A 23,384-nucleotide genomic window follows, 5' to 3' on the forward strand; every position below is an offset into this window, starting at 1 on the left:
ATAAACACAACAGAATTTTATTACTTACTTATACACTTCGACAAAATAAACGCATGAAAAACGTTCATGAAATTCATAATTTTTACTACATTATGTGAAATTCCTCAGTTGTTACAACTGTTGTACACCAGCAGTAGATAAATAGAATTATTATAACCCGCCCAGTTTAATGTCTTAATCATCACATAGTTTATTACAAAGAAAATGATTTACAATAATCAAAATTATCAGTAATTCTAGGAAAGTAGAAGTGAGCACTGATAACAATCTTGAAATTTAATCATGTATAATTTATCTAAAGAACCACCATTGTTATTATTATGATGATGGGAGGGTTTTAATTATCTCTGGCAATTTCTAGTGTTCCAGTGCTGTTAACACATTACAAATAGTTAGATCTACCACTAAAATACCATTACAATATAGTTTATCCAAGCTTAGTAAGTAATGTTTTTGTAACATTAATCCATGTTTAACTATTGTCAGTATTTTATCAGTCTCTTATAAAAAAACAAACACAAGAAACACTTAAGTATTTTATATATAAACTGAAACCAGACCCTAGTTTCACTAGAAATAAACCTTTAAACAGTTTCAAAATAACGTTTACACCCTTATATGACAACTGCAACAATGATGTTATTCTTAGAATGAAAACAATTAATTCAAAAACACATTAAAAACTAGCAAGTTTAATCTTAAAACACACTTTTTTTTACTGATAACTTGCTTGTGAGCAAAAATAAGTCTCACCTTTATGATATATACGAACCTTTGGTATGTTACAGAATGTAAGAGTATTACATGGAAAATAATGCAGGAACCAGTTAAAGAACTAGTTTGTCCATCATAAGACATTGGATAAACTTTTAAACTTGGGAAAAATACCAAAAAATGTTTATTCACTAAAACAATAACACCTAAGTTGTTTACAGTAGCACATTTCACTGTAGCATACACATTCAGAAAACAGTTCTCATGTTCCAGATCCCTGAATAAAGTTGTAATGAAATATCTAACATACAGTTATATATGCAAATATTGACAACTGTTACAATACTGTTCTTCTAACAGCTTCATATAAACATAAATAAAAAAAGTAATATTCCTAACAGACTGGTTTAACCTAGTAACCATTACCTCCAAGGAAACATCATTTATGTATGGTTTATAAGAAATCACGTATCTGTTCCAATTAATGTACTCACCCAATTCATAAGCAACGTACCAGAGCATATATGGTATGTCACTTCACAAACAATTAAGAAACCTATAAACCACATTTATTTATTTATTTTCTGATCAAATTATATTTTAAAATTACTAAGCCTTTTCAACCCAAACAATTTAGGCTTTGTTTTTTTTTTTTTTGTTTTTTTTTTTATAGAGCACAGTATATGTAGAAATGTAGCTGTGACCAAAGCGACATATTGTGAAACGATTTACTAAAACATAACTAAAGGATTTAATTCTAAAACATGAAGAGTTCAAGCTACTTCCTATAGAGAAAGTAGAATACAAAATGGATAATTACACACCTTCATTCACGTCCTAGACCACAAACGTCAATAATTATTTAGACACAAGTATCATCATTGACAAATCCAGCACATGTATAGTTGTTGGAAGAGGTATAAAAAGTGAGGTAAAACTTAGGTCCTCCCAAATGCCACATTGTCCCTGACCATCTTAGAAAGCATGTCAGCAAGTAAGGACAACCCTGCAGATGTCTTTGATAAACACTGATGACAAGATGCTGTACCTGCACATAAACTGATAATTGTAATTTGTGTGTGTAATATTCAAACCTTCATCTGATGTCAAGATTGAGCTAAAGAATTTGTACAGACAGACATAAAATAAAACTAAACCAACAAATTAATTAGACTATCACATTAATCATAACCGAAAGCAACAGTAAGATGCTTGTGATCAAAATTTTGAATCAATGTATTAATATTTTTCTAATTTGGAACAAATTGTCTTTTCATCAAGAGAATACTGAACAGTCACAACGAAACATCTTCCAGTATTGAACTTCTGTTCCTTTCACTCTCGATGGACCAGAACAAACAGTCCGAGACAGCCTAGTACTGCATACTGAAAAAAAAAAAAGACACCAAATCATAAACATAACATCTCTTACATAAAATGAGCAAAAGATGAAACATTAAGGTACTGGAACCATCAAACGTAGCTGAGACAACTGGTAAATATCGATAACTAAAAAAAATTGCATTTAAACTAATAGATAGAATATAATAATCTGAGACTTATAAAACAAAATATAGTGTTAAATTCTTTTTAAACAAATTCAAGAAACGTTGAAGAATATAATTAAAATCTATCTTTTTAAATGCCCGAGGCACATTCTAACATAGCCGACTTTCATTATACATTAATTCTCTTTCAATAGTAATCTTAAATACACAATGTTTTTTAAAGTATCACAATATCCATTACTTTTCCAATTACATTTACATCTGTTTTTAATTTTAAATACAGGTTGAATATGTTGAAATGTCTTTACTTGTTCCAGCTAAGTGTTTATGTTTAGCTAGTGAGCAGAGCGTACAATCCATGACACACACTCTAAACAGTAGTGATACTGAAAATCCTTCAAATAAGAATCAAAAACACCAAAATATAGCTGGTAACTAAAACTTTTAGATTCTTTTGCATTTACATAAAAATGTATTTCAAAGTGTTTTTCTTGATTAAAGAGTATTGTGAAGCTTTCTCAATGTGAACACGTCACAGTTGTGGATTCCATTAACTTCATGGCTGCTACAGAGTATACGAGAGGTCACATAAAAAAAAGAACTAACAAGGAAGTTTTATAAAATACACATTTTTACACATGAAGAAATTCAACATGAAATACAAAATGTTTTAAACTTTATATAAATACACATCTTCTCACTACCAGCTACTGACTAGTGTTGTTAAAATTAACAAGTGGTTTGAATAAATACAGACAAGCTATCTATAAAACAAACCATCCTGTCTACATAAATTAAACACTGACTAGTGTTGTTAAAATTAACAAGTGGTATGAATAAATACAGACAAGCTATCTATAAAACTTAATAATACAAACCATCCTGTCAACATAAATTAAACACTGACTAGTGTTGTTAAAATTAACAAGTGGTATGAATAAATACAGACAAGCTATCTATAAAACTTAATAATACAAACCATCCTGTCTACATAAATTTAAAGAAATATGTCTACAACTTAATAATACAAACCAATCTGTTTGCATAACTTTACAATACAACCCAAACTACCTATGTGACTTAATTATTCAACATCTTTACTACATTCTGTAAGGTATCAAAAGTTTGTTTGAATCATTTTGTTTCAAGACTCTTAAACTCTCTTCATGAACAAGTTGCAACAATAAACAAGTCTACTGAACTTCATCATCATCTACTAAATTTTTGTGTCTTTTAAGACTAATTTACAGATTCTCATTTCTATGCAAAAGTGAAGTATTCAAAATGAGTTAATTACATGTAAGCTTGAATTAGTTATCTCAAAACAATAATATTTAACTTATAAACCCAATTATTCAGTCAAATTCATTGTAGAATAAAATATATTTGAGCAACTTACCTTCAATTTTGGATAGTCATTCATTAATATTGTAACTATTCCTACGTATGGGACAAACCTGCAAAACAATTCAATCTGTTCTGAACAGATACGTTATATCTAATTTTCTAAAAATCATACAAAACTCATGTGACAGTACAAAGAAACATTTCAAAGATATTTTCATTGTTAACATAAAACAATAAGATTTCATACTTAATAAATTTACTAAATGGTCTTTATATAGTAGAAAAGAAATTAAAACTGCCTGAAATTGTTCTGGAATAAATTCTACACATCAGAAAAACAACAGAGAGGTGCCGTTGTGTCTAAATTTTTGCAGTTTAGAAAACTCTGGAATACTTAAAGTAAGATGTCTTTTAGTATACAAAACTATAATTTCAAAACTCTGGAATATTCAAAGCAAGATGTCTTTAAATATTACTAAAGTACACTTTGAAAACTTTGGAATACTTAAAGTAAGATGTCTTTAAATATTACTAAAGTACACTTTGAAAACTTTGGAATACTTAAAGTAAGATGTTTGAGATATTATTACATCATAAAATTTTCTTAATCATCTGCTACTACAGTAAAAACTGTAATTTAATTGTTCACAATATATTGAATTACAAACACATTATACATCTGACTCACCATCAGACAAAGAGTATGAAACATAAAGACTACAAATTACTCCTTGAATTGTCAATTTACTTTTAAATTATTCACTACTAGCGAAGCTAACACACTGCATAATGAGTAATTTTAGAGTTCTTCCCTTTTACACATTCCACTTTAAAGAACTGACAACAAAAACAGTTACTGAGGGTCCACCTAGGTATTCTCTGCAGTAAGTAATGAAATAATTACAATACTGATGGAAGTTCTGTCTGCATTGTTAATAATACCGTCATGCACAAGATCATTAACCAATCAAGAAATATGGTGCATAAATAATTTAAAAAGCCAACGATGTCCATGTGGACCCAATTAGTGCTTGTGTTGTTGTTGTTTGGCATTTATTGATGCAAGGAAACTATACTATACAACTGGTAAAAAAATTAAAAATTAAAGTAAAATTATTAAAATATGTAAACAGGAATCATGTTAAAACAAAACAAAGACCAATTTTTAATTCAAAATAATTAAATAGAATTAAAAAGGCCAATGGCACTTAAAAATTTAAAAACACAACTAAGATAGACAGTGTCACCATCACAAATGGTCATGTCCAATGTCAGGGGTAAAAGCCATAGTAAAAGCATGTCCAAAATAATGACATAGCTCATCATTGTAACAATGGCATGACAACAAAATGTGGGCTATTGTGACTTGAGTCACACAAAACACACTGCTGCATTTGCCCCAGATAAAAGAAAATGATGAGTTAAAAACTGTGTCCAATGCATAGCCAAGTTATGACAATTTCCTCTAATCCTTATAAAAACAAGACACCCAAAGTGTAATAGAAGGTTTTATCTGAAAAAGCTTGTTATCCCATTACTCACTTCAAGTCGACTGCCAACTGGCACAGAGCTGAGCCTTGAAGACAGGGCCGTAGTCCCTGTATGGAGCAGGTATGGCAGCACCAGCACCAGAGCCAACAGACTTACTTGCAGTGTCAGCGAGCTTGCCCCATGAATACCGATATGGTCCGGTATCCAGAAAACTGGATAGAGGTAGGTGTTAAAGATAATTGAGCCAGTCAATTTTGAATATCAGCAAGAACAGGCCGTGAACTAACATGAAGTGATTCCAGGGCCAGTAAAGAACTATGGCAAGTCAGTATAAATAGTGCAGTTTGAATGCTGCTTAGCTTCTATGCAATCCAGGGCAAGAGAAACGGCATACAGTTCAGCAGTGAACACAGAAGCCATGGAGGGGATTCGGCATGCAACCACCAAACCGCAACAAACCATGGCAGAGTTCACACAGTCACCTGATTTCGAACCATTTCCAATCAGGAGTGTCTGCTTTTCTCAGATGACTGAAAGATAGGTCACATTGGGGGACTGTAAGAAGCCATGGTGGGATGGGCTGACCAGTGGATACAGCAATGTTATCCAAAAATAGATCCAATTCATCCAACTACACCTGAATATGAAGGTCAAAAGGAGCAATGGCAGATCGTCTATTCTGAAAAAGTTTGGCCCACTGAGGAAGAAAAACACACTCCCAGATGTGCTGCTTTGGTAAGGAACAAAATTTCGAAGCATATAGTAAAGACTGCAAACAAGAAAGGTGCAAAAAAGGGTCATGAGACTACGTATAAGCTCTGAACTGGGGAAATGATGAAAGCCCCAGTGCAGGACCAAAGTCCTTAAAGATAAATAGGGTCCAGCATCTTTAAGGCCAAAGTCCTGGCAGAGCCATAGACCAGTGATCCATAGTTGAGTTTCAAACAAACAAGAGTACGATATATCTTTAGCATAGTACATCGATCTGCGCCCCAGGTGATGGAAGAGAGGACACAGAGGATGTTCAGTGCTCTTATACATTTGACCCATAGCTGCTTAATGTGTGGTATAAAGGTCAGCTTTGTCTCAGGGACCACAGGCAGCACAATATTGCTGATATGGAGTTTGGGATCAGGGTGAATATCCCGTCAGCGACAAAAGTGCATGCAAACGGTTTCAGAGAGAGAGAAGTAAAAACCATTTGCCGTGGTCCACTTCAGTAAATGATTGAGGGCGGTCTGTAGCTGCTGCTCAACATACCTCATGTTCAACAACTGACAGGTGATGTGAAAGTCATTGACATAGAGACCGTATGCAACAGTAAGAGGGAGTAGTTCAGTGATGGCATTAATCTTTATACTGAAAAATGTGTCACTCAAAACACAGCCCTGAAGGACTCCAAGTTCCTGTAGAAAAGAATGGGAAAGTGTTGAACCCACATGAACTTGGAATCTCCTGTCCTTTAAAAATGTTTTAATAAAAATGGGCAAATGGCCATGTAACCTATATATAGAGATCTTGCAAAATGCCATACCTCCAAGTTGTATAAGTCTTCTCAACGTCAAAGAACACTGATACAAGACGTTGTTTGAGAAAAAGCTTCTCTCATGGGCTTTCAAGTCGGATAGTCCACGGTGAAGCACTGTTGATGGAACCCACACTGGGTGGGTGAGAGGAGGTTGTTTGATTCAAGGAACCAAATGAGAGAAGCATTAACCATCCTCTCTAAGGTCTTATAGAGACAGCTCGTCAAAGCAATTGGACGGTAGTTTGAGGGAATCGTTGGATCCTTCCTAGGCCTAGACAAAAAGTAGGACAATATCCTGGCACCAGGAAAAACATTTTCCTGCTAAATTTGGTTAAAAAGAAGCAGAAGAATAGTAAGAGAAGCGGGAGATAGATGGTGCAGCATCTCATACTCTATATCATCAGGTCCAACCAATGTACTGTCAGACCGATGAAGGGCCAGTTTGAGTTCCACCAGTGTAAAGGGACAATTATAGTCATAGAGACAATCAGCTTGAAAGGACAGAGGTGTCTGCTCTGCCTGAACCTTGATGGCTAAGAAGGTGATGGAAGAAGCAGAAGTGCTAGATATCTGGCAAAAGCTATCACCTAGTGTGTCAGTGATGCCTCAGGTATCAGCTACTTCCTGGCCATCAGAGAGTAAGATCAAAAGGAGGACGAAATTATACTGCAATTCTAGATTCCTTCTGGCTTTGACATCTTACCTACCGAGCATGTGCACAGGCCTGCTAGAAAGCGATGTGGTGCGAGAGCATGGGATACCTACGAAAAGTATCCCAGGCCCATTTTTGAGCCTTCCGTGCCATGTGGCAGACAGGATTCCATCACAGATGAGGATACTGTGAAAAACGTGTCAAGGTTTTAGGAATACACCAAGCATCTGCTTGTATAATACAGTCAGTTCCCACTGCCACACAGCCATCTACTGATGGCTGACAGACAATGGCAGAATCAATATCTGCAAGAGAAGTGAAAGAGGGCCAGTTTTGCTTGATCCAGCTTCCACCAGGGCACGCAAGTTTGGTGGCATCAACCACAGCCAATCTCTTTCAAAATTATAGGAAAATGATCACTGCCACATGGATTATTGTCAACCCTCAAAGAAAAATGGGAGAATAATGAAGGGGAGCCAACTGAGAGATCAATAGCAGTAAAGGACTGACTAGGTGCATGAAAATAAGTAGAAGAACCAGTATTGAAAAGAGAAAGATTGTGATCAGAGAGCATACACTCTACAGAGTGACCCCTTCTATCAATATCAGCACTTTCCCACAGGGGATGATGTCCATTAAAGTCCTCCAGGATTAAAAATGGAGACAACAACTGTTCAATGAGAGCATCAAGGTCTGATTGATCATATGTCTCTCCAGGCAACAGATAGAGAGAACAAATAGTAATGGTACGACCCAAGGAAACACAGATTGCTACGGCCTCCAAGGGTGAGTCAAGTGGCGAAGACAGGGTGGGCACATGCTGATCAACCAACAGTGCCACCCCTCCATCACACAGCCTGTCATTTCTGTACAAAAAGAACTTCCAAAAGGTGACTGTATTGAAGGTTTCAGAAATGTTTCCTGTAAGAAGACATATACAGGATGGTAGGACACAGTGTTTTGATGTCATCCAGATTAGAACGTAAACCTCGACAGTTCCACTGTATCAAGGTGGCTATTTTTATTTATATGTAGGTGAACTGGGTGGAAAACCCTTCTGTTTACAACTATGTCTTTTTTTTTTTTTACTGTCTTTATTCGAGGGAGGTCGATTGACTGCCATGGATCATGCCCTAGGTCGAGTGGGCAGGTCTTTGCTGTTGGAAGAGAACTCTACAATTAAGATAACCTGCCTTGATGGTGGCAGGTGGACATGGTGACATAAATGTACATTGGTCGGCACCATAATTCCATCTTTGCGAGCAGAGACAGTCTCACTGCAGAAACTCCTTGGGTGGAGAAACCAGTGAGAATCTCTGATTTGGGAATGTTCTTCAAATCTCTCTCAACAATAACTCCTCATGATGAATTTAAAGTAGCATGAAACGTAACCTCAATAGGTATATCCCCAATTGCCTTGGAATGCAAGAGGAGCTCACTGTGTTGAGATGTAGATGTTTCCACCAATATATCACCAGATTGAAGCTTCTTTACTGACTCTGGAGAGCCAGCAAGTCCCTTTAGTCCCTTCTGAATGAAAAAGGGAGACATCTGCCCTAAAGGTTTGTCTGAAAGTGAATGCAATATAAGAAATTTTGGTACAACAGGTGGTACAGATGGTGTGGATTGCTGCTCAGAATCTTCAAGACGTAGTTGTTTACCTATAGACTGTTTTTACACTATTTTATTAATATTTTTAATTGAAATATCCATAATGAAAATGGGAAAATTTCAGTGCCCACTGCACCCACCCACCATAGAGCCCTACGATGAGTTGCACCATAATGTCAAACAAGGACACTGCAGCAATACCAGGGTTTCGTGAGCACAATACCCAAACAACAGCATCAGATACAATGTCCACAACACCAGTTGAGAACATCCAACACTGGTACTTGGCTGACCCTAGCCCAAGTGGACCAGCTGACTGACCCAAGGGGGACCACTGCAAGGCCACCCATTTACAGGAATTTAAGCCCAAAGTAGTGTGTTAGGGTTGGACCCCTCAACCACCAGGATCCTCTCCTCCCCTTCATGGGTTGCCACACACGGCAACCTGAGAAGGTAAACTGAAAGAACAGAACCTCCCCTGGTAGGTTCCCTCACCACGTACAGAAATCTACACCGAGGGGAAGAGAAATGGGTCAGTCAATTTTGAATATCGAAGAGAATAGTGTGAGAACTGACACAGAAATTCCAGGGTCAGGAGAGAGCTAAATGAGTCAGTATAAATAGTACAATTTACATACTGCACAACTTCTACATGATCCAGGGCAAGAAAAATGGAGTACAGTCCAGCAGCAAACACAGAAACTAAAGAGGGATCCTGTGTGCAACCACCAACCCACACCAAAGAGCCCACAGAATCACCTGATTTCAAACCATTCGTATAAATAGGAATGAAACGATGATTTGAAAGCTGCTCATCAAATAAGAGTTGGTACTTGCAGTGTTAATATTTCACAGCACTGATTAGGCCTAGCTTTGTTGGTTAATCTACTAACCATCCATTAAATTTATAGCTTTTGCATGACTACATGTCCACGTCCTTCACAACTGGTACATCTACAAACTGGCCTAGCATTGATTGACTTAGTAAACTGGCAAGGTTATGTATAACGTGGATAACTTTTACGAGTTTAAAATGAAGTTATGAATAATATCCATATTTTTGAAAAAACACCATTAAACACTCAATGAACAATTTATATTTGTCAATACTACAAACAGGGTTACATACTTCAACACTAAATAGCAATTATTGTGTCAGTTATATGGTTAACATCGAAGAATAATTGTTCCTATAATGAATGAAATTAAATTATATGCCAATCTGTCAATTTTAAACATGTCTGAAAACACTTTGACCCGTACCCTCTTGCACGTCCCACTATGTCATTCTTGTTCAGCCACAGTTGACCAGGTGCGTATAATCCACGATCATCTACTGAATTATTGTCACCTTTTGTCAAAATCTTAACAGAGCCGTCTTCCCTAAAAGATGCAATAAACAGATTAATAAGAAATATAAATAGATATCCCTTGTAGAAACTGAAAGAGAAATACTGTTTATGAATAGTATTGTTTATTGTGTCTATGAAAAATAAAATATGAATACTTGTACCTGTTTTTATTCTTTTTTATTACACTTCTACACTAATTTTTATCATTTCTTCTTATTTATCTGTGTTTCTTTTTCACTTTCATATTTTCAACATAAAAGTTATACAAAAGATTTGTATCTGTTCTTTCTACAGTTTGATAGCGTTACATTTTAACCAACTGTTTGAATTATATCAGCATTTGATAGCATTACATTTTAACAAACTGTTTGAATTATATCAGCAAATCTTTTTTATTATCATTTTTTTTTCTTTTTACACTCCCTGATCGACTTCAAATCTTATATTTCCACTTGTTTTGCCTTTATGCCTATGTACCTTTTGGAATCACCACCAAAAGTCAGTCATGTCACCACTTAAAGGTAAATAGTCTTAAAGTTATTAATTTGTCCTTTCAGTCATGAAATTCCACTTTAATACAGAGTTCAATCAGATATAATTTGCTCTAACAAATCCTTATGGTGAGAACGTATTTTGTCATTCATATTTCTCACAATATTTTTGACATAGTAGTCAGTTTAACATACTATGATGCACTTAACAGACTCCACTAATAAAACAATTGCTTATTCACAAACGTTTAGTATAAAATTTCAGTGATAATACTTGCAGAGAATGAAATGCCCTAGAAAATTATGGTATGCATTAGTTAACCAAACAAAGTAACGAAAAACACTCTAAAGCTTATGCAACTAATTGAACTGGCTTGTCAAATACAGCTAGGAAGAAACTCTGAGCAACAGAACACATTTAATTGGAAAATACATTCAAAACCTGCATCATCAAATAAAGAAAGAGAGAGAGAGCAAAATTAGCAATTTATTTTAACAGCAGGAAGCACAAGCCATTAAATTAATAGGATGACAAGATATTTAACACTCCTACGAAAAGACGTTTCTAGTCCTGATTTCTCCAAGCCCGTTCCCCTAGCTGTGGTTTCGCTAGATAGTAGATAGGGACAGTGGGAATCTCGTTAATCCATTCATTAATGGATTTAAATGGCAATTTCATTTAAATACAAAATTATTAGCCTAATATTAATAACCTTTCAAGTTGCTCTGGGGCCTATTAGGTCCCACTTTTCGTAGGAGTGTTAAGGTTTACTATCAAGATATCAGTGAGTATCTTACAAAACATTCAGAAGGGGCTTCAGGGTTAATGTTATAACAAAATAAAAAACACTAAATTTGATTTCTCCAGAGAAGGATTGTATGGAAAAAAAACACATAAAAGACGGAGGCCGAGTAACCCAGATTCTAGGATGTACATGTAAGAAGTTAAACTCTACGACAACTGAGGAAGAAAATATACAAGTTGATAGTATATTCTGATGCTGATGTGATGTCTTATTGGAACTGTGAAATAACAACAACTCAGAACATAGGAACAGTAGTTATGGTTTTGGTTCATTTTAGAACATCATTAACGAACAATCAGAAGCCAAGAAACACATGCTATGGTTAAGATTTTGGTTCTGCCTAGAAAGACACAAACATCCTATTAATTAAATATAAAAAGCTATTGTTTAAGAGAGAGAATAAAACCAGAAAAAAGAAGATAGCCCTTCCACTCTTCAGTAAATCCTCCGAGAAAATGTCAGCCTTAGCATCTGTGGAGAACTTTCATCCACATCTAAATGTTTTCCCTACTCTGTCTAGTAACGTATATGTTACGCAGCATCTCATGATAGAGGGTTTATTACGAATCAAGTTGTTTAATGATTTACTGAATATTATGAAGAATGAAGATGTTAAGTATAGCAGAAGAATTGTTAGTGAGACATCTCAATATGGAGAGCAACGTAAATATAAACTGTTGGAATTTGTTCAATTTAATATCCATTTTGTATTACCTGCTCTCCAAGTCATTTTTTTGTTCTTTACATAAATTTTCTCATGTTGGTAACTTGTTAGTCTTACCCACAAATAAGGTCAAACTCAACAACAAGAAAGAGCCCCTTACACTAAATATAAGAGATAAGCCAACCCTAAACAACATTCAGTAAATTTCCTTCGTGCTATCAATCACTACTGTTACTTTCAACTTAATAATACGTTTTCAACCAGAGGCATTTGCAACTTCTACATGAAAAACCATCAACCTGAACCTAAATTACTGCTTGAAAATCAAGATCCAAAAGTTAAATTACTTCATGAGAAATATCAATCACAAGATATAAATTACTTCGTGAGAAATATCAACCAGAGAACAGATTACTGTATGAAAAGCTTCAACTATAAAACAACAACCAAAACTTTGAGAAAAACAAACATTTCCGAAATAATTTAACAATCAAAAGTTTTTAGCACGTTTTCATTTTTTTTCCCACCTTTATCAGTTTCAGGTTTTTATTGTTTACTTGATTTACAACTTCTCTAGTGAGGAAGTTTATTTTTACTCTTTTTAGTCAATAATCATAAATAAACAGTCATTTAGAATCACAAAACTGTCAATTGAGTAACCAGGTAACAATAAAAAAATTAACAATAGAGCCCACATGTTATAGAATAAAATGCACAACTTTTATACTAAGATTTATTAAAAATATTTTATTTGTTGCACATAAATATACCTTAGCTGTGAACCATACCAAACAAGTACAGATGTGTAGAAATCATAACGGTGACGTATTGCAGAAAAAATAACGCAACCACAGAAAAGTTAGTATCTGAGAACACATATTCTAATATAATCCATCTTAAAAACATTTCTAAAACAAAAATGTTTACCTTTGAAGAACTCATAACTCATTTCTTTAACAAACTAAAATACCACGAACTTGTTCTCGTACCAGTAAACAAAACCTGACTTATAATGTCATCTCTTAAAAATATTTATAGAACTACTAAAAATGTTTACCTTTGAGAAACTCATAACTCACTTCTCTTACAAACTAAAATGCTGCAAACATGTTCACATTCCAGTAACACAACAAAATCTGTCTTAAAATGTCAAGTATATAACCTGAAAAGGCAATTTTTAAAAGACGTATTTATGAAATAATTTTATCATAATGAAGAATACCAATTTAAACACTGGTAAGGAGAATAATTAAGTTAGTTTATGTTAAAAACCTAACAAATGGATCTGCAAAATATTCATTGCTTGCTTTTATCAGTTATGACCAATCTCCAGTCCAATATCATTTTCTATTTTAATTCTCTCTCTCTCTCTCTCTCTAATGACAGTGTTGAAATCCACATTCTTAAGATCTTATATTTTTGTTAACAGAGGGAATCGTAGGTCGTGATGACATCTTTAAGACCAGACAGGCCTAGAACACTTAGATCTAAAAGATTTTATTTCAAGTTCTCTAGTAAATTTGATGGTCATTTACAAATATGACAGTTAAAAGGTAGTTGTTTCTTGCTAATAGATTTAATAAGCTTGTGTGGTTTTAATTAATTATTTTGATCCGTTAGCTATCATGCTTATCAAGTTATTTTGTGTAATTAGTGTAGTACACTTAGTGGGGCTGCAAACATGGTCTACAATTTACCATAAGGTTTAAGACTGTGGAAAAAGATAAATAGAAAACAATTTTTCATCATCACATGAACTCAACACTGGATCATTTTTATCAGATACTTGGAAAGAGCCCACCAATAAAATAACAATATTACAACAATAAACATAGTTGCAACAAATTCATGCAATTTTATTCAAGGTTCTAAGTCTTACCTTATAACAATATTACAACAATACCCCTCCCCCAACAATAAATATAGTTGCAACAAATTCATGCAATTTTATTCAAGGTTCTAAGTCTTACCTTATAACAATATTACAACAATACCCCTCCCCCAACAATAAATATAGTTGCAACAAATTCATGCAATTTTATTCAAGGTTCTAAGTCTTACCTTATAACAATATTACAACAATACCCTCCCCAACAATAAATATAGTTGCAACAAATTCATGCAATTTTATTCAAGGTTCTAAGTCTTACCTTATAACAATATTACAACAATACCCCTCCCCCAACAATAAATATAGTTGCAACAAATTCATGCAATTTTATAATTTTATTCAAGGTTCTAAGTCTTACCTTTCAATAAAACTTACTTTTCATGTAGCTTTAATACCCTGTGAACAATGGGAATGTCTCTACCTTCAACTTTAAAAACCACAATGTCTCCAACTCTGACAGGATCCTCCTTGTGGTTAGTTAAAAACAACAGATCCCCTCGATGAAAAGCAGGTTCCATACTTCCACTTAATATTGAAAACCAAGCACATACATTCTTTATACATTAAGAATTCTATAAAATTAATATTCAACAAGTTTTTATTAGAACAAAAAATTATTTCTCCATAGAGTTGTTTATGACACATTAATTCAAAATTAATAGAAAATAGCAAAATATTAATGATGTACACACACTCATTTAATTTTCAGACAATTTTGTGTAGTTAATAAAAATTGAGAAAACTAAACATTTCAATGTTATTAGAAACACTGTGAGAGCCTGATGAAAAGTGCACAGGATAAAATCATAATTATAATTTCAGTGCTGACAAAAAAAATTATCATAGAAGCAGAATCATATAACAATTTGATATTCATGTTAATCCAGTCTTGTGATCTGTTATAGTATATTATGCTAAAAGTAGCACTATAACAATGCAGTTTCTAGACCTGGACAAATTTTACAAATCCTTAAAAATAAGTTATCTGAGAATTAAACATCTAAAACCAATATTTCAGGGTTAAGAGAGACGGGCTATCCGTGTATTTCAGGGTTAAGAGAGACGGGCTATCCGTGTATTTCAGTGTTAAGAGAGACGGGCTATCCGTGTATTTCAGTGTTAAGAGAGACGGGCTATCCGTGTATTTCAGTGTTAAGAGAGACGGGCTATCCGTGTATTTCAGTGTTAAGAGAGACGGGCTATCCGTGTATTTCAGTGTTAAGAGAGACGGGCTATCAGTGTATTTCAGTGTTAAGAGAGACGGGCTATCCGTGTATTTCAGTGTTAAGAGAGACGGGCTATCAGTGTATTTCAGTGTTAAGAGAGACGGGCTATCCATGTATTTCAGTGTTAAGAGAGACGGGCTATCCATGTATTTCAGGGTTAAGAGAGACAGGCTATCCATGTATTTCAGTGTTAAGAGAGACAGGCTATCTATGTCTACTACAACCACTTGCTATTCTATTACCTGTTTGCCATGATACAAATTCTGGAACTGTACACATATAAAAATTTATATATTAAATTAATGTTTAAATTTCTAAATTATTTACTCTGTGTGTGCAACATTCTAAGACAATTATAACCATTGAAAGTACTAACTTCTAAGTACAAACTCAAAACATAAACTAACCATTGCAACAACCTTAATACATAAAATTTCCACTACATTACCTCAGTACCACAACAATGGGGCTTTCACTCCCTGTAACAACCATCAAACCCTTCCATATCATTAACGCTGAAGATACGATCATTCCAAAGTTTAATACCTGATAAATAAGCTATAAAACAAAAAATGAAATAAATCTTAAGTAAAATGGAATCTACTCATTCTAATCACCCTAATTAGAAAAATAACAAATATTTCATACTAACACATCCTGGTATCCTAATACCATTAGCTACACATATTTTGGATTTATATAAAGTATTTTGTACCTTTTTTTTTTCATAAACATTCAATACCTGTAATAAATAAATTAAAGCTAGGTTTGAGTGTCAAATCAGTTCACAAAGGCCACCAGTGAAATTCTTATGATACTATAAAAAGTGTGGTGTACATAAAAACTTCAGCCTTCAACAGCACAAAGAATAATAGTGTTTTAATCACATTAACAAAACCAGTTAATGACAAATAATCAAATATGATAATACATTATTTATTAAATGCAGCTTTCTCTTCAAAAAACAAACAAAATCTACCTATCAGCATTCATTTTTATGTCATATCAAAATGTTTCCTTACTATTCTAACAATCACCTTTAGTGTACCAGCTTGCTAAAACAAAGTACCATTTAACAATATTACTAACTCTGTATTCCAAACAATTTCGTGTTGGCAGAATATGCGAATATTTCTATATTTATTTGAACCTTTAAAAAATGTTTGTTTAATCATTCTCTACCACTGTGGTATATTATAATTCTTGGAAGTTTCAGAAAGCATTTTGATCAAACATTTCACATTCAATTATTACTATTATACAAATAATTTGACAATACCATGTAAAGGTTTAGTACACATCTTTCATAGAATAAATACTATAGAACAGGAACTTTATATGTATTCCTTAGCACATCAGGACAGTACCTGTTGAACTACTCTTGGACGACCATATAAAACTGAAAAAACTTCATTTCAACATTCCTTACATATGCTTATGCTACGGCACTTATCTAAAATACAAAAAGTAAGAACCGGATCTATTTATTCTTACACGCAGAATTTAATAACTCTACCTATATTGGGTTTCTGTCAACATGGAAACTGATACATTACATATTTGCTAAAATTTACAAATAAAGTTTTAATTGTTAAGTTGCTTGCAATTAGGGTTTCCAATTATCACCTTCAATTATTTCAACAATTAACTTTCCTCTGAGAAAAACTAGCTTGGTGAAATCATTTAATGAAGTTATTAATCTGATTAGCAAATTCCACTAATCACACAACTCTATTCAAATATTTAACCATTTCACTTAATGTAACATTGATACAACTGTACTGTCATAAGTTATTTTCTCTGAAAAAAAACAAATTTTTCATTATATTGTATTCAAACATCTTACAAAAAAAAAGAAATTATTATATATGTTGTCTGTGAATGTTAATTTTTTCGTCAACTACAACCACTTAGCTTCAACAGATGTACTTTTTTTTTAACATTTAACTACTGTCAGAAAATATTTTGTGTCTACCCTAATCACTCAGAATGCTCTAACATTCTTAGACATTCAGAAAAATTATTCAACGACAGTAATGACTTTTTAAAGATGAAAAATGAACACTTCAAGTTCAATATTGAAAAAACATGTTCACGAAAATTAAGAAATAATTCATTTTTATATTAATATTCAAAGAATATTTAGAGAATTTAAAAAATCAAAACTTAATTTATACCAAAAACGTGTGTAATTCCATAAAATAACTAAATTCATTGAGACATTGACAATATGGAATCAACAATAGTATTACTACAACAAGAATTATAAATTTTATAGGTGTACTTAAAAAGAAACAAACGTGAGCTAAACTCATTTTAATATGTATATACGAGTTTTGTTCCTTTTTTCTACAAAATGTTTGTGAGCAAGGTAACCTTCCCCCACATACTATAAAATATGGGGTAAGATTTTAGAATGATTTAGGCCTAATATAACAAAATTATACAATTACAAAGCAGGAATGCCAACCCAGTAAAATTAGTTACATTACAGTAATACTATTACTACTAGTCGTAATGGTATTAGCAGTACAAAAAATAGACAAAAAATCAAAGAATTGAGACGCACAGAAACGTAATCGGCGAATACATATGATTAAGGTAAAGCGATATTATTACTGTTAGTTTTAACTAATTTAATAATTAATTTATTTACTTGTCGTTTATTCATACGCTTTATATCATCCAAAAACTCCAGCATTGTGAGACAAGAAAAGTTACAACACCAATATGTTAGATTATTAAACCTTAAGTTAAATAAAAGTCAACTAAGTTCTCACGAGTTAGTTTTAAGCCTATAAAATGCGTTCAACACGTCAAATTTATGCAGGCGGGCTAAAAATATCACCAGATGACAGTAATTTCGTTTCATAAATTACGAATTTATTTTTTATAGATAATCTTCGCTGACCTATATGTGCATGTATATAATATACATCTTTATATATATTGTTTGTTTGTTTGTTCCAGAGCAAATTCACTCTTGGCTATCTGCTATGTTTACTCGGAGGATTGAATTTTGAATTTTGGCGATGTAAGCCCGTATACTTAATGGAGTCTAATAAAACGATTGTAAATACAATTTGAGTACTTAAGAGCTTAGCGCTGGAAAGCTTCACTCTTTTAATATGCCCCCAGTGATTAAGCAGTAAGTCTGAAGACATATAACTCTTAAAACCGTGTGCATAGTGCCTGTGGTGGGCACACCATCGATTTTTGTTTGTTTGGTGTTAAAAAATAGCACAGAGCCACACAATGGGCTATCTTCATGTGCCTATCATGGGCATCGAAACACACTTTTTTTTTTTTTAGAGTTATAATATTTCAAACTTACCACTTAGCCACTGGGAGATGGAACAGCACAAATATCCAATTAGGTAACTTTGCGTTTAACAAGAACTAAACTTTTTAATATACATTAACAATATTGATAAGGAATTGATAAACAAAATGATCGAGTCTGTTGATGATATTAAAACGTTCGCTATAATTTGCTGTGAGGATGCTGCTATTTTTTTATGAGAATGATTGGAACCATTTGGCGAATTGGCATATAAATAATATATGACATTTAATTATGGTAAGTGCAAGGTCATGTATGTGAGCTACCATAACTACCACCTTTTAGAAATTCTCTAAACAATGTTATGGTAACAGTTATCTTGGTGTTTTAGTCGACTAGTATCTAAGCCTTCCAGACAGTGTGCTCTTGCCAGTTGGAAAGCAAATAGTATATTGGGTTATACCTACAAAAATATAAGATTGTTATAATTTCGTTTCACACATCATTGGTTAGGCCTCTTTTATAGTATTGTGTTCAGTCTTGAGCTCCTTTCTAACTTTAAGAAGAATATCAGTTGTTGAAAAGTGCTCCACAAAGGAGTGCAACTAGGATTATTCTCAAAATGGAGAGCTGTCACATTCGGACAAGTTAAAATCTTTAAAATTATTTTCTGTTGAGAAAGGATAAATCGAAGAGGATCTTAATGAAATGTTTAATATTGTAATGGATTGTTGTTGGGTTTTTTGTTTTTGAATTTAGCACAAAGCTACTCGAGGGCTATCTGTGCTAGCCGTCCCTAATTTAGCAGTGTAAGACTAGAGGGAAGGCAACTAGTCATCACCACCCACCGCCAACTCTTGGGCTATTCTTTTACCAACGAATAGTGGGATTGACCGTCACATTATAGCGCCCCCACGGCTGAAAGGGCGAGCATGTTTGGCGCGATGGGGATGCGAACCCGCGACCGTCAGATTACGAGTCGCATGCCTTAACACGCTTGGCCATGCCAGGCCTATATTGTAATGGGAATATATGGGTTTGGTAATCCTGTCTTTTCTTGTTTAATGGTGAGAACGGTAGGACCGGAGGATACAGATGTTAGATTTTGCCAGAAAGAATTCGTTTGCGAATTAAGCCCTTTGTTAATCCTGAAACGTTATGTTACGTTCGTACGCTGCAAGCTTAGAATAATGCTAGAAATTGTAACCTCAGTTGGTAAAGAGTTTATATGCCTTTATAAGTGTCTTTACGTGGTATAACTCTTTACGAAGGCTAGAATCTAAAGCGTCAGCTTAAAAGAAACATGCTCTTCTGAAGGAATAGGTCGTTTTGGTATTTTTGTTGTGAATCTAATCATTATACCAGCAATATAAAAGTATTGCTTATATGATACTGAAAAACGTTTTTATTACGTGAAGTGCAACCCCCAACTTTATGAAATTTGTATCCTGTGTGCATGTAGATTTGTAATAGGGATACTATTTTCCCATTTCGCCTCCGTTTCCTGTCACGGAAAACTTTATTTTTTTCCATTCTCAGGGTGCACAAATGACATCATGAATACATCACATGCGGATCTAATACACTGGTGCCATCAATTAAATATAATAGTACTATCTGTTATATGTCCATCTAAATACTTCACAGGGTGTGAATGGACCTTCACTGAAATTGGTATGGCGGCTCATTAGGTCCATGGAGAAATAAAAACAAATTTTTAATTTTGCATTTTGCGGTTTTTACAAGTGTTTTTTGGGGTTTTTTCTTACCATTACTCTGCCCATGTTGATGGATCTTCACCAAATTTGGCGTGAAGGTTTGTTGGGTTTATGAGGAGATACATTCAAATTTACGGTTTCGCATGTTGTGTTCTGCTGTTTTTATGGGCGTTTTAATTTATGTATATATAAAGGAAACAACTTTTCATGTTATAAGCTAATCTTTCATTAATCATGAATTTACAAAACTTCCATCTAGGGTACAGGTACCCCAGCTAGTACTTCTGAAGGGATAACTAGAAATATTCCCAATGTATTATTTTCATCGTTTTCGTAACAGTTCAACCATGTCTTTTACTTCCATCTGTGATATCCTTTAAAATCCACATATATAAAAAATAAATTTTAAGAAATTTTTAAAATGAATATAAAATTCCAAAACCTTTTAAATTAAATTTTGCCATTTGAAAAACGTTAATTTTTAGTAAAATAAGTGGATGCTATTTTGTGTTGGAAATTAATTTCAACTTCCAATATTTGGGAAATTTGTGTTTATAAATATTTGAAATTCGTTTTGAGTGTAATAAGCATTTTTAAATGTTATGTTAAGTGAAATTTGGCGAGTAATTTGTATGCCTGCCAGAGTTTTTTAAATCCCTTCAAGATTTTTTCATTAAGTGAAAAAAAAATGGAATCTACACGGAAATATTTTTGAAAAATATATCACTTCAGGTTATTTGGATTATTTTAACGTGGTGAAAATATCCCAATAGAATGATTCAAATAACTGGAAATAGAATATAAATAAGTAATTTCCCTACTCGCTATTTTTTCAACTTTTAGCAGATATCTTATGCGATTAAATTATTTTTACCTATAAATTTTTACCTGAAAATGCAGAACATATTTGTTTGCATTTATTTCTACTATTTTCTGATCATTAATTATTCGCCTAGCATTAAATTGTTTGGCATTGTTTTTGATAATTTTAAATCACTTCTATTATATATCTTAGTGTGTTTTTTTAAGGTTTACAATCTATTGCCGTTGGTGTAAGATCTTCGTGAAAACACCAGTTTTGAAAAATTGTTAAATACTTTGATGAAAAATTAATATGAACTATACAAATGTATTTCATTTAATATCAATTGATCTAAAATATTCATAGCTCACCGGTAAATTATTTTCACTAAATTTGTTTTATTTGAAAGGTGGTGCTATTTGAATATTGAAAAAACAAATAAATAAAGATTGAACAAATTATTTCATTCATGATTAAAATAAAAATCATCGGGAACTGTAATGGTATCCAGTTAACGAAACATCATTTATAGAAGAAAGATAAGAAAAGTATATTAATTAGCTACGCCAAGTGCCATGTTGAATTTTGTGTTCGATCCAAGTACATAACTTTTTCTGATCGAAATTAAGTTAATATTGCTTTTGTTTTATATTAATTTTCGATGTATTTGAAACATAAAAATATATCTTTTATTGTATAAGTAAATAACAATATACAGTTAACGTGTATGGCTAGTTAAACCTTTTAGTTTTATAAAGCAAAAAAAATTGATTTATATAATTTTGCTCACTAAGTCTTGGATTACAAGAATTATTTTCATGTCACTAGTGTCATCTTTTGAGGAAATTAGAAATACGTCACAACTTAAAACATTACTATACGCAATAGAACACTGGACACAATAGAAAATAACATAAAATTTATTCCAAAAGTAAAAATCAATAATATAATTTAATAAAATTATTTTTAAACGTGTAAAACTATGAAATAATCTTTAATAAGTGAAATAAAACTATATGTTTGCCTGTTCTTTAATGTATTCTCTGAAATTTTGATAGAAACTCAAATTTGAATTTTTGAATCTCAACTTCATACCCAACTTTCTGTTTACGATGTTTTTGTTGTTATTAGTGTTGTTGTTTTCAAGTAAGGAACTTCTTTCAAAAATGTGAGTGGATATTTTAAGTCTGATATGTTACTTTCAACAGATCATAAATAACTGCAGAAATGAACGACCAGAGATAAAGTTAAATATCTACTAAAGATTATTCTAAACTCGCTTATGACAAACGTGAGTAGTTGTGCAAAAGAAAAATCAAGATTTTAGAATTTGTTTGTAAATAGTTAGTTCTACTGTTTTCTCATAAACATTGTAAGACCACATGTGAGGTTAAATATACGAAAAAAAAAAACATTGTTGTGTTAGTATTTCGTATCATAGCCAGTTTGTTATCTTACCATTTTTAAATCATACTTTCTATCTCTATTCATTCATCTCTTACCATTTAAACATCATGGTTTCTACCTCTAACTATTCATTGATCTTTTATTTTTCTTACATCAAACTTTTGTACCTCTTATTATTATTCAACTTATAATTTACAATACGTATAATTTTTTACTTGGTTTATTGTTACTGAAAAACACTTTTGTAAAAAAAGGGCACGTGTTTTACATCATCTTGGTAAATCTAACAGAGTTTATTTAATAAGAAGATCCTACCCATAGTTCCTGAAAAGAAAGAAAATCAATCCAAGATTTGTGTGTATGATATTTAGCCGAATGTTTTGTCACAATTTATTGCATTACGTGTTTAACAGGTGCTATATTGTAGTTAACCCTTGTAATTAATAACAAACCTATACAGCAATCTGTATTTTGCACACCATGGGTATTGATAACTACATTTTAGCGTTGTAGCCATTAAGACTTGTTACTCAGCCACCGGTGGGCACAACATTGTTTGATTTGTTTTGAATTTCGCGCAAAGCTGCATGAGGGCTGTCTGCGCTAGTAGTTTGTTTTGTTTGTTTGTTTGGAAATTTCGCACAAAGCTACTCGAGGGCTATCTGTGCTAGCCGTCCCTAATTTAGCAGTGTAAGACTAGAGGGAAGGCAGCTAGTCATCACCACCCACCGCCAACTCTTGGGCTACTCTTTTACCAACGAATAGTGGAATTGACCGTCACATTATAACGCCCCCAAAGCTGAAAGGATGAGCATGTTTGGAGGAACGAGAATTCGCGACCCTCACATTGCGAGTTGAGTGGGCACAACACAGATAGCCTATTGTATAAACTT

The 23,384-nt window shown here is 33.1% G+C and overlaps 1 protein-coding gene across 1 annotated transcript; it reads right to left on the reverse strand.

Moving 5' to 3' along the window:
* Position 1: 1 nt before the first annotated feature.
* Positions 2 to 18,118, reverse strand: LOC143231835 (signal peptidase complex catalytic subunit SEC11A-like). The gene is made up of 6 exons (XM_076466510.1): positions 17,938 to 18,118; positions 15,730 to 15,839; positions 14,431 to 14,580; positions 10,115 to 10,234; positions 3,622 to 3,679; positions 2 to 2,100 (listed from the first exon to the last, which is right to left on the reverse strand). Exons 1-6 carry the CDS (start codon positions 17,980 to 17,982, stop codon positions 2,050 to 2,052), a joined length of 534 nt encoding a protein of 177 aa, XP_076322625.1. The 5' UTR covers positions 17,983 to 18,118; the 3' UTR covers positions 2 to 2,049.
* Between the last annotated feature and the right edge of the window lie 5,266 nt (positions 18,119 to 23,384).

This window comes from Tachypleus tridentatus, chromosome 11 (genome assembly GCF_004210375.1).
Source record: "Tachypleus tridentatus isolate NWPU-2018 chromosome 11, ASM421037v1, whole genome shotgun sequence".
NCBI classification, from domain to species: Eukaryota; Metazoa; Arthropoda; class Merostomata; order Xiphosura; family Limulidae; genus Tachypleus; species Tachypleus tridentatus.

What these genes read in the sequence shown, in the direction of transcription:
- LOC143231835 (XM_076466510.1), bottom strand. Translation starts at nt 17,982, where the DNA reads ATGCTGGAGTTTTTGGATGATATAAAGCGTATGAATAAACGACAA. An exon ending in GTATTAAAGCTACATGAAAA is followed by an intron (nt 10,235 to 14,430) that starts GTAAGTTTTATT and finishes TGCATCTTTTAG; the next exon opens with GGAAGACGGCTCTGTTAAGA. An exon ending in ATGACTATCCAAAATTGAAG is followed by an intron (nt 2,101 to 3,621) that starts GTAAGTTGCTCA and finishes TTTTTTTTTCAG; the next exon opens with TATGCAGTACTAGGCTGTCT.